The following is a 15,547-nucleotide window of genomic DNA, read 5'->3' on the forward strand; positions in this document are numbered from 1 at the left end:
ATATATATATATATATATATATATATATAGGACTGAGGAGTATGTTTTTTGAAGGAATGAACATGTTCTCATGATGCGCTTTTGGTATATGATATATGTACCATGTAGGTATCATAAAGGTCTGGACTCTTATTGGAAGAATGAATCAATCCTCTTTGATATCTTATCAATATATGATATATCATGTGAGTCAATCATTGATGATACTCTATCAGTATATGATATATATCATGTGGGTATCATAGAGGATTGAGTTGTGTTTCTCTTGAATAAATAAATCAGTCATCTATGAAACTCTGTTAGTACATGATATATACCACGTGGGTATTATAGAGGACTGAGAAATATTTTTTTTATTTTGATAAGGAATGGATTAGTCTGTATGATACCCTATCGGTAAATGATATATACCATGTGGGTATCATAAAGGATTGAGTTGTGTTTTTCTTAAAGGAATGAACCAATCTCTGTGACACCTTATCAATATATGATATATACCATGTGAGTATCATAGATGATTAAGCTCTTTTCTGAAGAATGATATATCATGTGTGGGTCAGTCATTCTTGATACCCTGTTGGAATATGATGTTATATGGGCATCATAGAGAATTGAGTTGTGTTTTTCTTAAAGGAATAAACCAATGCTCTATTAAAAAAGAGTCCTCCAAATACCATCATGGTATATAAATCTATACAAATGGTATCATGGAGGATTGAGAAATGCCATTGAAGGAATGAAGAAGTCTCCATGATACCATCTGCGTAGATTATATATCATGATGGTATCATGAAGGACTTTGAATAGCGATCTTCATGATTCATCTCTACGTATATGGTATATAACATGATGGTATCATGTAAGGCCTAACGACACGTGAAGGACTCAAGAAGTCATCGATACCATCTCAAAGATATTTTTATATCATGATGGTATCATGAAAGATGAAGCATTGCATTCAAGGACTTGAACAATCCTTCATGATACCATATGAGTATATGGTATATATCATGATGGTATCACGTAAGGTTGTTGAAGAGTGTCTCATTGAAGGAATATGTTGCGATGGTATAAATATACGGCGGTGGTATCATGTAGTAGTATATATCAGGATATCATAGAGGACTGAGTGTTTTTCTTGAAGGAATGAACTGCCAATACTCTATGACATCTGTCAGTATATGATATACCATGTATGTATCATAGAGGATTAGCAGCATTTTTTGAAGGAATGAATCAACCTTCTATGATACCCCGTCAGTATATGATATATAATTTCTGGACAAAATCAGTCACTCTTTGGGCAGGTGTAGACATCACTACAACATTCCTCCATAATACCATCTCAGTATATTCTTATACCATGATGGTATCATGGAGGACTGTTGAAAAGTGTTTTCGTTGAAGAACTGCAACAGTCCTGCATGATACCATCTCAGTATATTTTTATACCATTGTAGTACCATGTAGGACTGGGGACTATTTTATTCAAGGACTTCAGCAGTCCTTCATGATACCATCATGGTAATACAATCTCACTATATGCTAGAATAATTATTTTTTGAGATATAATAAAAAAAATAGAATAACTTAAAGAGATAATATATTAGTTATCCTTTTTATTGAAAGAAAAGGAGCCAAAAGGTGTGTAGAATTATATTATGAAAAAGAAAGGAAATAAAGAAAAATATAATTTTAAAAAACTGAAATTAGAAAAGGAGAAGAAATTAAAAAAGAAGAATTAATTAAAATAGCAAAAAAGGTGAATGAAATTAGATTATGAAAAAAAAAACATAAATGAAATTAAAAAGGGAACAAGAAATAAAGAAATAAAAAAATAGACAAAAGCAAAATGAAAGGAGCTAGAATAAATATGGAATCATATTATGGTGAAAATAAAAATAAAAAATAGTATGATTTGGGAAAAAAAATAAATTAACAAGAAATAAAAAAAAATAGAAAAAAGAAAAGAAAGGAGCTAGAATTAAATATGGAATCATATTATGGTGAAAAAGAAAATAAAACATAGTATGATTTGGTTAAAAAGAAAATGAACAATAAAGGAGAAAAAAGAATTTAAAAAACGATAAATTAAAAGAAAAGAAGAAAAGAAAGAAAAGGAATAAAGAAATAAAAAAGAAAAAAAGAAAAAGAGACAATTACCTACAAAAGCTATAATGAGTTGAAAAGGTAAATAATTTGAGGATATGAAAGTAAAGGGGGCATGGAAAAGTAATTATTTTGTGTGTAGGGAGAATTGGTGTTCTTTTCCCTTAATAAATTGCATAGGCGATCCGCTGTGGAGGAGTATATATTCTATGAAGAGACAAAAAAAAGGAAAATGCATTCTTTTCGAATGTGTTCTCCCCACCCCAATGTTTACTTTCTTTTGTGTGCACGCTCTATTAAATAAACGTTAAAACAAAACAAATGTAAATTCAATGATCATAGCAAAGTAATTATCTCCTAATCTATAATACTTGGAGATGTATTGGAATGGTAATTACAAGCTTACCACTTGAGATGCTTGCTAATCTTTATCCTTAAATGCTTCACAAAAGAAAGGTTGTCAAGTAATGGGCCTAAAATTTAACAAAAGCTCCAAAAGATAGCAGTGATGAACTAAAGAAAGTGGGCTAGCTGAGTGTCAAGGCGGATAAATCACGGTGGAGTGGGCTTCTGTTCTTGGACTTTTCATTTCGTTGAGCCCAACCTAAAGGCTGCTTTACCCAAACATCGTTTTTTTAGGCACAATCATTTAGTATATTTTAGGGGAAAAAACTTAAGTAGACAAAAATATGATTATATTTACATATTGTTAGCAGGAAAATGTAATTAACATTCTATGACACATTAAATAAGAGTTCTATTGTAAACAAATTGCAATGACTCCAATTTCCTCGTTTGTCCCTGATTTTGTGCACAATGAAATTACCTTTCACTCTTTAAAGAATCTTGTACGAGAAATGATTATTTTTATTTACAATTGTAATTTTACCTTCTTTCTCTTCTTTCAACCTTCTCTCTCTTTAATATATATTCATCTTTTTTTTTTCAATCATTATTATTATACTCATATTATTCGTGGTATAATTAGTAATATAGATGATTATAATCATAAATATTACTGGTATAATTATAATATACATTATTATAATTATACTCATAATATTATTGATATAATCAATAATATTACTAGTATAATTAATAATATACATTATTATACATAGAATAATATTCGTAAAGTTTTGTTATACCTTGTATAATAATTTTTTATACCTTGTATAATTAATTTTATATACCTTGTATAATTTTTTGTGTGAACTAAATAATATTGTATGCAGTAATACCTCACATAATAATTATTTTTCAGATATGTTTTTTATAAATAAAATGAAAGAATGGAGGAATGAGTAATAGGAGATGGAGGATATATTGGTTGAAGAAGATAGATAAGTTGGTAGATGTTTATCCTTAAATCGTAGAGATAAATGATGATTTATCTATTAAATGATGGATAAATGAAAATAAAGAAAACAAGATATCACTCCCTAATTTAGGGGACATTCCCATTGTCACATATTTATTTTTATATGTTATAAATGTAATAAATAGTGTTCTTTTTGTAGAATATGAATAGTTGTGCTATTTATGTTCTTAATTCTTGTATAGTGACCTATGGTGTAATTTTATCTATATTTTATTGGGAAAAGGACACAAATGGCCATCCGGGTGAAATTATTGACACCCAATGGCCCAATAATCTTAAAAGTCATTTTTTAATCTTTTCTAAATAATTCCATTTTCTAGTCATTTTTCAACTAATTCCAGCATATGTATATAAATTGTATCATTGTTGTATATGTATCACTCTTTGTATATGTATAGAAAATGTATCATACGTATAGAAACTGTATCATTGTTGTATATAAAATGTATCACTACTGTTTATGAATAGAAAAATGTATCATACATATAGAAATTGTATCATTATCTTATAGAATATGTATCCCTAAAGTGTATGTATAGAAAATATATCATTGTTGTATAATTTGTATATAATAAATGTATAATCAACGTATAATTAGAAAATGTATTAGTGTATAATTTATGTTTAATAAATGTATACTTACTAATTATTCACATATTATACATGTTTTGGGATATTTCTTGAAGGCTCAATTAACGTATACTGACTAATTATACACATATTATACATGCCTTGAGATATTTTTTGAAGGCTCAATATGAATTTTTTTCGTCGATCTTTAGTGGCGACTTTACAATCTTTTGAGATTGATGATGATGTCGCACATCGTATTAAGGCAGGGTGGATGAAATGAAGGCTAGCATCTGGAGTCTTGTCTGACAAGAAGGTACATTCAAAACTTAAAGGCAAGTTCTACAGAGCGGTGATTAGACCAACTATGTTGTATGGGGTGGAGTGTTGGTCAGTTAAGAACTCTCACGTTCAGAAGCTTAAAGTTGCGGAAATGAGGATGTTGCGATGGATATGACGGCATACTAGGCGAGATATGATTAGATATGAACATATCCGGGACAAAGTGGGAATGGCCTCGGTGGATGATAAGATGCGGGAAACAAGGCTGAGATGGTTTGGTCATGTGCTGAGGAGATGCATGGATGCCCCAGTGCGGAGGTGTGAGAGGTTTGCTATGGATGGTTTCAGGAGAGGTAGAGGTAGGTCGAAGAAGTATTGTAGAGAGGTGATTAGACAGGACATGGCGAAGGTACAACTTACTGAGGATATGACCTTAGATAGGGTACAAAGATAGTAGGTAGTCGTGTGTTGCCTTACTTAGTAGGTCCATAGTAGTAGGCGTAGTATTACTTGTATAGTTTCTTGTCCTTCGACTTCTGTTACATGCTGTTATTTCTTGTTCTGCGATTAGTGTATTCATTTGTATATCGATTGTAGTTACTGCCTTTTACCTTATTTATTTATGGCAGCTACTGCCTCTTTTTTTTCCAGGCTGCTTTATCAGGACTTTTTCGCTCTCATTATTTACATTTTAATACTGCTTTGATCTACTTGTCTGTATCTAATTTTTTTTTTGTCAAACTTTCTCTTGAGTCAAGGGTCTTTCAGAAACAACCTCTCTACCTTCCAAGGTAGAGGTAAGGTCTGTGTATGCTTTACCCTCCCCATACCCCACATTGTGGGATTTCACTGGGTAAGTTATTGTTGTTGTAGTGAATGGGCCGCTGGGCAATACTTTGGGACGAACGGCGAACTCGGGGTATTAAGCCCAAATGGGAGTACAAATTTCTGATGGCCACTGTGTGTCCTTTTTCCTTATTTTATTCTTAAATTTTAAAAAGTTTGCAAATATAGCTTTTGGGACTAACAAAACATTAGTTAGTTGTCTAACGTTTATAAAATTTTAGACCATAATCGAATATATTCTCATAAGATTTTTAGTTTGCTGTAAAGAGATTTTTCGACCATGGTCTAAAGAGCTAGCAACTTGCACAAAAAATTTATAAGACGCAATTCTACTTTCCTATCATATTCATTTTCTTATTTTATGCAAATATACTCTAAAGATGTAGTCCATTATATTTGTATTATTATGATTTTCTTTTCAAAGTTACACTTTCTTTGAAAGTTTTCTTTGGAATCTAAATGGATCATTAAACCAAGACATGTAAAGATATCATTAGATGTGATTAACGTAATACATGTGTAGAAATAGCGGAAAATCTAAGGTTTTATTTCAAAGAATGTGAAACGGCATTTATTTTTGTCAATGGACGCAAATTTCGTATAAATAATTAAATACACTTAAAGATTCACATTATTGCTAATTAGTTAACGCATTCACTACCAACAATGTACGAGGAAACGAGATCTCTTGCCCTCTTACAATTTGAATAGAAAAAAATGAATTTTTCAGATCTCTTATATGTATTTTTCAGATCTCTTATGTGTGAAAAATAAAAATTAATTACAGAATAATCATAAAACTTAAATTTTTTTGTAAAAGGCCAAAAGGCCATTTCTCCAGTAATGTACATCCGCGCGGGGTGTAAGTTCAATTAAATGGGGTCAACTAACTCATAGTCTGTAGACCAAATCTTCTAAAATATATATTTGTACTACGTTCATGATCATTCTCGCGAAAGAAATATAAGTATAAATAATGGTACTATGCAAGTATGCATCAGTTAAACAGTAGTCCTTTCTCATTTTATGTGACAGCATTTGAAATACGAGAGTCAAACCATTTAAATTTCGGTATGCTATGTACATAATATCTTTAAATTCTTTGAAATAAAATATACGTATTTAAACTTTGAAATAAAATATGCATATTTAAAAGTTGCATAGAAGATGGGAATACTACTCCGCATTTTGGTAAATTTTGTTTTTGGTCCTTGTGATAAATTACTCACCATATTTAACCTTCAATTAATTCAAATGCGTGTTTTTGATCCCTTCACATGCATGTAGAAATATAGGTTATACTTGACCATTTAATTTATAGAGCTATATATATTACAGTCAAATATGGAGTAACAATATAATTTTAACATGACGGGTGAGTAATTAAGTGGTGGAACGGTTAAAAATCATGATAAATTTGTGAATAATTACAAGCAAAGAGATTAAAAGTGCACAATTCAATTAACTGACGATTTAATGTACTTATTCAAATATTGTACCACAATTAGATTTACTAATAATTGAGAGACCAAAAATGCTAATAATCTCCTACCTAAAAGATATTATAAGTCACAATAATTAAATAATTAATAGTTCAAAATATTTAAAAGACATAAAACAATTATGATGAAAAAAATTCACTTGACTCTGCTAATAAATATAGTAGATGTATCACATAAGATAGGAGTAATGTCGAACTGTATCACATGATTTTATGATCGTCGCACTAAATATTGACTTCTAGCCCACATCTAAAACAATCAAATAGAAATGGAAAAAAACAGAAGAACTGTGTTTCACACAAAGTGCGGTAGGTGTACACGTATTTATACATGAAAATAATGCAAGTGAACTATATTTCAAAAATCATTATTACTTGCATGGTATACACATAATAATTTAGACTTTGAATAGTTATCATATACACGATACTGAATATCAACGTTGACATTATGAAAGAGATAATTAGTGGGGAAGTGGCAGTACTTATGATGTTAATAATGAAGAAGAAGAAGAAGCAGTGCCCAAGTGCGAATTGCAATCGATTGCTCTGCACCTATTTCATAACATTTTCGATACAAATAGATGGCTATATATAAAGAGAATCAATTGGAAGTTTACATGAAAGTATGAGAATTACACGTAATTGGTATTAGTTTAACTCATTGATGGATCGAGGAGAATCCAAAACCTAAAAGCTAAAACAAATGAGCATGAAGTCCCACTTCGCTTTCGTAATTTGTCGTAGTGGCCGCTAATGTAATATATGTATTATATGTGGGTGTACCAACAAAGTCATTGGTAACAGAAAAGAAAAAGAAAAAATATATATAAAGCCATGTACAAATTATTCTAATAATAAGAGGTCTTTTGGGGAAAATTGTGTGGGTTTGACTTGGCTCAAAACTTATATCAAAGGAAAAAAATTCAGGGGTGCCCTATTTGAACTATGAGATTTAACATGTATCCAATATGAAGGTTCAAAGAAGTCATGTTTAAATTTATTCCGAAGTGGGTGGAATTGCTAATTTTTACGCGCTGCAATATGGTCTAAATGATGGTCCCAAATTCATATATTTGTGAACCATATCAACGTCATGGGTTCGGCGATACAAGTATGAAAATGGCAGAGTGATTGTGTGAGGACCGACTAATTGCCTTGGCTTGTCGCGGACCAGTTTCTACCTGTACCCATAGCTTGGAGACGCTCGCACAAAAAGAGAAGCAAGCTGGTTTTAGTAGCCATAAATACTCAATGTTGTAGGTGACACATAATTAATATTTAGATAGTGCCCATTAATTTTGTTGATGACATATGTGAAATTAGTTCGAGAGAGATTGTTGGTAGCTGAAAAGAAAAACAAACCTACGTAAAAAGAGTGAGGCCTTTTAGGAATTACACAAGACTAGCTAAGAATTTGAAATAAATCTGAGAAACATAAATATTCGTCATGAAATCAATGTGACCTTCGAACCCTACTAGATAAATGCATGGTGTCACATGATTGTTGGTGCATGTGAAGGGAACGTCATCATATAATTGGTGTACAAAATCCAACTTGCACAGACACTTGAGAATAGAGAAGAACATGGCAAAAGTAGAGAAGTTAATTTCCTAGTTGACTAGTACAACATATATATACACAAAGAGATCTCAATTGATCTATAGACAAAATATGAATAGTCCCAATTAGCTCTCATACATTGCGTGTATATAGCGTGTAGTTGGAGTAGTAAAACAAAGAATAAGTGAAGGTTTGAGTGGCTGTGCTACACTTCAAAATAGAATTATTTGCTTACATATGCACTAGTCTACACTTTTCATTAGTACTCTTTCTTTCATACTTGAGCTTAATCACGAGTTCAATATGCCGATAGCAGGGGTGGAGTTAAAGGGAGTTTGAAGGGTTCAATTGAATCTCTTATCCCAAAAATTATACCGCATAAATAAAATAAAAATAAAACATTTTAGTTATAATTAAATTTTTTTTTTTGATATAATGAAAATTCCAGTGTAACGGTAAAAGAGTGATCACTTAGAAGCGAAATCTTTATAATAAGTATAGATTAATAAGTTGACGAAAATTGAACTAATTACCTTCTATTAATTTAAACTATTTTTACTTGTCTAGTTTGCATTTTGCACTATAATTAAGAAATTAAATAATAATTAAACATTTATTTTACTAAATTATCCAGAAATGCTTTAAAAATCCAAAATAATTTGACTTACTTCAATAAGTTTGAGAAAAAATTAATACATAAATAAATTTTTTATACATGTTGAATTGATTTTTTGACACACATAAGGGTTTGGCCAAAACTATTAGGTTCTGCCGAACCGCAAGAACTCTAATGCTACCTTGATTTATGGAGTTACTATTTCCCTTTCTTTTATCTCTATCTATACTTTTAATTACAGGTTGGTTAATAATCATATTCAAGTTCCATAATAGTCTACATACCTCTTATTTATGAGAGATAATACGATCGTGGTCTTCATATAAAGACGAAATTAATTCATACTTTAATGTAGACTAAAGACAAACTTAGGATAAATTATGAGATGCAATTACAAGATAAAACAATTTGAAAAATTAAGCCTACTTATCTATTATTTGTGGCCCATAATAAAAAAGATGAATTAAGATATTTTTTTCCTTAGATGAATTTAGGCAAATTATAGACTATCAAATTTTTTTTTAAAAATTCTAGTGCACGTCATTGTTTTGAGTACACCATCAAGTGCATATAGACTTGTAAACAAAGTGTCCCAAATGGCTAAGCCTATTTCGCCTCTCTATATGTCCATTTCCAATTTTTTTTCTTCTTCTAGTAGAACCTAATATATAGTACAAATTATTATAATTGTTTTTTTAGCACAGTTTGAAATTATAACGTTGCCATCAAATATAGATGAGAAAATATTGGTACAGATCTAAGATGAGGTTTCAAAAAAAAAAAAAGAAAAAAAAAGGGTCCTCAAAATTGAATTTTACTTTTTGATATTTGTGTTCAAACATATTATAATGAATTGCGATGGAGACAACTAGAGAAATGTTTTTTTCAAGTGTTGAATAAATGCCACCTTCTTCACCTCCAAGGGTCCAAAATAAAGCAAAAGTTTCAAATTATAGCAATAGATTTATTGAAACCCCTAATAAAGTGATCTAATAAAGCTTAAAGCGGGCTAAGACAAGGCCCCTCGTGTTGAAATTGACATCTTCAGTTAATCATACTTTGCGACTTAAGATTCTATGATTAATTATTAACTAATGCATGCACACGTGTTTAACAATTAATCAACTAAGATAGATTAGTCTAATGTGTACAATTAGTGGTACGGCAATCTCCAAAAGAAAATTTTCGACCAACTCATAGTGTACGTATCTTCGATATAGCTAGTATTATACAAAGTTCTACTTTCATCATTCATAACCTATATTCTTACTTCGCACATTGCAATAGTCAAACATAATAATACAGAACTAAACATAGGATTAGTAGTGAAAAAAGTTACACACACCTGATATTTTCACCAAACCACACTAAGAATCATGAGTAAGTATGAAATGTGTGTGAGAATATAAATAACTTTAAACGCGATCAACTGAAAAATTATATACTATGTACGAAACATAAGTAATTTATTCATTAGTTTAGTACTCTAAACACCGAAACGAGTAAATCTTTTTCTGATAAATTAGTGTGCTTGGAAATCATTTAACGTAAATAAAGGGTTATGGTACTGAGGAAGGTCGCAAATAATTAAGAATCCAGCAAAGCCAGAAACCCCACCATCTGACTATAGCTACATAATTAATACGAGCACTAGTAGTATCAGTTATCGTTATTATTACTATTATTTTGGTCTGACTTTTCCCTGCAACAAGAGAAGTTTGGAATGAATCCAAAAAGGGAATAGGGGGTACTCAATTGCATGGAAGAGTAAAATAAACAGAATAGTATATATGAAATCCAACGGGCCCTTTTTTTTTTTCTTTTTTTCTTTTTCTCAATTACTTTCCTTCACATGCCAGACGATAATAAATTGAATACTGCCAATAATCGATAACTTCATCATCATAACAATTGAAAGTCTTAGGCAGAGGTAAAACTATAGCAGCATTAACTATAAACCCAAAAAAATTTAGTAACTTTTGCTGAAACTTTATATTTATATTAGAAAATTCATTATGTATAAAAAATTAATAGCGACACAAATGATCAAAACGAGCTTTGAGTCCGATAACAAGTTAAATTCATTAATTTCAAATTCTAGCATCGTCCTGATCAGCTACCAAAAGATTAGAAGAACATATTCTTTTTCCTAACAAAATATTGTAGGTACTAGTAGGTGACAGAGGCGAAATATTAAAGAACTATGCATCTTCTTTCAACCATGCTGACATATATAAATGTTGTTAACAAGACACAAAATTATCAACAGCTATGTTTTGCTAATCTTTATTGTATGAAAAATGCTATTTCAGTGCTTATATACACTTAGTAAATTACTTCATTGACAAAGACATAAAAGGTGATTGGCATTAGCAATATGCTAGTTCGAGTCCCTGAACAAAAATGAGACCAACCTTATCATGATCAGTGAAATTTCATAATAAACTATGTGAGTGAGATAGACGAGATTCCTTCACCCTTAATCAGAGGTCTCGAGTTCAAACTGCCGTGGGAATGAAGAAACTCCAAGTAGGGAGCACTTCTCTCTTAAATAGGCCTTACACCACACGAATCTTAATTAATCTAATTAATAGGTTCTGAATATCAGATTATTTTATTAAAACAATTCTAATTAAAGGATAAAATGCAAAAGGAGTAAGTACAATGCCTGTTGAGAAATATGGCATCTTCCGATCAGGTGCGACCAAAAAATAATGTGCATTCATATGCATGGATATGTTGGTGAATAGTGAATAAGTAATAGGTATAGTAGGTGAACTTGGCATATTTAGATAAGTTCTCAACATAACAAATACTGTAACTTCTTTGAAGGGAAATCTTTTTTGTCCATAGTTACAAATATGCCCTCTTCATAAATACACCAACTCCTAAGATGGATAAACTATAATGTGAGGAAAAAACATAAAAATAAGAAAAAATAGGAAGTTATTATTTTTCAATAATTGCGGTGTCGGGCCAACTTGCATGCAGATTGACTAATTTTACAGGGTATGTGCTATCTCCTACCAGTACAGTTGCACATGTACCAGATAATTCACTCCGTTAAGGCTTAAACATATAAATCTACATAGTATGTTTACCTCCCGTGAGATTAAATCTAAAATTACATAATTCTCGATCCATTTTATTGATCACTAGACACTGCTAGAAAAAAGAGGTTTTTCACCGACATTCAGTGGGAAATTTGAGCTATAAAACATGATTTCCCACCTCATTCCCACTGGGAAAAAGCATGGTGGGAAACAAGTTCCCATTGAAACGTTGGGAAACTTCCTAATTTTTCTAAGTGAAAACTCTAGTATTTAGATTTTCTCCACCAACATTCAGTGAAAAATAGCCACTTAAAATTTTTCAGTTGGAAATCAGTGAAAAAATAGCGATTTTCAGTACTGAGACCAGTATAAAGTTATTAATAAGGCAGAGAAACATATCCCTCTTCTAAGGCTTTTTCTTCATGGAAATAGATGGGTTGCTGCTGTTTGTAATCATGAGTACCTTAGTCATCATTACTACTTGAAAAATTATATTATTAGCCCCCCTTTTTCTTTCCCCTAATTAGTTACAAAAAATAGGCAGGGCACCACATGGGAAGTAATGCTTATTGCACATATTGAAAACTACAACTCCACCTATTTATAGGATCTCACCACCCTTCATACACTTCCACTTCTAAATCTTCATTCATTTCATCATATAGCAAACCTCCAATAAAGATTCCTCTCACACTTCTTCTTCTTCTCGTTGAAGTTCAAATTAAAACACAAAAAATAAATAGCAAAAAAGATCAAGAAGGATAAAATGTGTATCAGTAATTCTACAGAATGGAGTAGTGCAGCACGTCCTCTTTATTTTTCTATGCAGAAAAAACAAAGAGCAAAGATCTCTCGAGTTCAAATTCATAGGCTTGCAAGGTATTTACAAAAGATTGGTGCTCTTATTTACAAAAGATTGGTGCTCTTTTCATTTATTCTTCACTTTATTTTATATATGATCCTTTTCTTTAAGGTGTGATGATCTTTTGTTTCGTCTATATGTCATTTAGGACTTGAGTAATATCTCTTAAAAAAAACAAGAATTAGCTTACGGACAAATTTGTCGCTAAATAACACAAAACGGTTGTTAATTCTATTTAAAGAAGGATTATCAACAAATTAGCTATAAATTTCGTAGCTAATTTTTTTTTTTTTTTTGGGTGGTTACATAATATAGATACTATAGTTTTATTTACTAATGTAGTTTGTACGTGTGAGGCTACCAACCATTTTTATTAGATTACTGATTGATGCTTATTATAGAGATTAACTTGTAATTATAGTGCAAATGTCCTGATTATGTAAATCTTTTTTACATGTTCAGTGCATATAACTTTAAGTTGTTAGTTTATTGGGTTATTCTGGTCTTGCAGGAGGAAGAGAAGTGAGGGAAAAGAAACTAAGAAGGATATAGAAATGAGGAACTTGGAGCTTTACATGGAAAATATGAGCATTTTAGCGGAAAATGAGAAATTGAGGAAAAAGGCCAGTCTCCTTCATCAAGAAAATATTGCTTTGATGTCTGAATTTCAAAAGAAATTTTCTAAGTTTGATAAAGTCTCCACCAAAGAGACCCCCAATCCACCTACTCCCAAATTGACAAAATAACTGTTATATTAATGAGAGAAAAGTGTGGACGAAAAATAATATATTTAATATGTGTACATGTCTTATTCAAGCTATAATGCTACTTCCGTTCTTCATAAATTACTTCGTTTTACATTGTATTAACATTTGAACTTGCTTTCTAATTTGCTTAGTTTGTTTAAGTAGATTTCGTAACTTGAAAAATAAAGCAAACAAGCTGCTACACAAGTTAAACTAAGCTAACAAACAAGAATTCTTTACCCAACTAGTGTATATAATATAATCTCAAGGCGGAATTAGAGTATAGTTTACGAGTTCGGCCGAATCAAGTAGGCTTTGTTCTAAACTTTGTATTTGTCTTAAAAATACTCATTAAATTTGTACAAATTATTAATTTAGAACTCAGTGACTTAAAAACAATAAAATCCTGAACCCATAAATTTCAAATTATGACTTCGCCTCCGCATAATTTACAACTCTTTCTTTAATGCATGACCTAGATATTCTTCGCTCTACGATTATCAGCTTATTCTCTTGATTTGGATGTACATTTTTGGGCTGTTTCCGTGGCAAAAGCAACTGTTCTTTTTCTCCTCCTCAATCGTAACAAGTCCAAAAAGTAGCAAGCAGATGAATATATGAAACTTCTAAAATAATCTAGTTTGAGGACACTTAATCTGACAAACTTTATACTAGCAGGTTTTGGTCCTTTAGATGCTTTCAAGAAATTAAATAGAAGGACAAACTTTTTCGTTTCATTCGTCTTTGGGGATGAGCTTTTTTTTTTTTTTTTTTTTTTTCTCTCTCTGGGGATGAGCACATAAGTAATAAAGATGAGGAAAAATAAGAAGAAGAAAAAAAAAAGTTTAGCGGGATTAAACCTTAAATAATTCAATCATTGCAAATGATATTGTAACTTGTGGATATCTTCACACACATTATATGGAATTTGAAAAACAATGCATATGTTAAAGTTTACTTTAAACATTATCCGGATATATAGGCGAGAGGTTGAAACACTACAAGGTGAAAAACGATCTCATATTAACTGAAAAATGAATGAAAGAGTTAGCATATTCCTGAAATAATGGCCAATAACGCTAACTAGCTTAATTGGTCATTGCTCATTCTCTAACTAGTTTAGTTGTTGCTCTCTGCTTGTTCATTCGCAATACTATTACAGCAAATTTGTTCACGTTTTAGATTTGCACATAATTAAAAAATAATTTAAATGGTAATGTTACCACTCAAGCTCATGGTACGTATTGTTCGCTTTGAGCCTAGGGCCACACGAATTTATTTTTCGGCTACGCTATAACACGCCACAAAAGCACGGCATCTCGTGTGAACCTGTGTTATACCTTATAAAACTCTTCACTTCTCCCATTCCGGTGTGGAATTCACCTAAGATGTCACATGTATCTCACCTTTAGAAGCTTGTCAACCTAAAAGTCTTGAGTCTTGTTATTTCTGTTCAACCCGCCCTCTATCAAGGGCATCACAACTAGTGTGGATGCTAATTTACTCATTTGAGTACATGAAAAGATGGGGGGAAATGCTATACCAAGCAAAGAAGTAATTAACAGTAAAATGGGATAATAGTCTTGGTTTGGGCCCTGTAATTGTACTTTAGGATAGGTAATTATTGCATAATTCCAACCAAAAACAACCTTTTTCTTTTTCCCAAGAAAGGAGTTGTCTGAAGCTTCTCAACCCGTGAGGCCGTGAGGGTAATTAAAATTAAAAGGTTAAAAAAGGTGCACTTTCTCGAGGGTAATTAAAATTAAAAGGTTAAAAAAGGTGCACTTTCTCAAAAGTCATGGCTGTTGGCTCGAGACTGTCTGTTTCTCTACGGCAACATTAGGTTTATTTAATTTGATCCTTCATTTAACTACAAAACTCCACTTTTAATGGAAGATATCAAAATAATAATAATATATCGAATTCGAATGCAATTACAAAGATAAATATTCACAATTGCATTGATAATGAAAACTGGGACTCGGTAGGTTTTGTTTTTTGTAATGTGGATAGATAA

General features: G+C 31.2%; 1 protein-coding gene across 1 annotated transcript; it reads left to right on the forward strand.

The window, feature by feature from the left end:
- Positions 1-12,483: 12,483 nt before the first annotated feature.
- Positions 12,484-13,648, forward strand: LOC132043775 (protein LITTLE ZIPPER 1-like). The gene is made up of 2 exons (XM_059434246.1): positions 12,484-12,801; positions 13,296-13,648. Exons 1-2 carry the CDS (start codon positions 12,689-12,691, stop codon positions 13,528-13,530), a joined length of 348 nt encoding a protein of 115 aa, XP_059290229.1. The 5' UTR covers positions 12,484-12,688; the 3' UTR covers positions 13,531-13,648.
- The last annotated feature ends 1,899 nt before the right edge of the window (positions 13,649-15,547 follow it).

The sequence above is a fragment of the Lycium ferocissimum genome, unplaced genomic scaffold, assembly GCF_029784015.1.
Source record: "Lycium ferocissimum isolate CSIRO_LF1 unplaced genomic scaffold, AGI_CSIRO_Lferr_CH_V1 ctg285, whole genome shotgun sequence".
NCBI classification, from domain to species: domain Eukaryota; kingdom Viridiplantae; phylum Streptophyta; class Magnoliopsida; order Solanales; family Solanaceae; genus Lycium; species Lycium ferocissimum.

Excerpts from the sequence above, each read along its gene's own strand:
- LOC132043775 (XM_059434246.1), top strand. The coding sequence starts at position 12,689 with ATGTGTATCAGTAATTCTACAGAATGGAGTAGTGCAGCACGTCCTCTT. Across the intron at positions 12,802-13,295 it reads CAAATTCATAGGCTTGCAAG|GAGGAAGAGAAGTGAGGGAA; the intron begins GTATTTACAAAA and ends CTGGTCTTGCAG.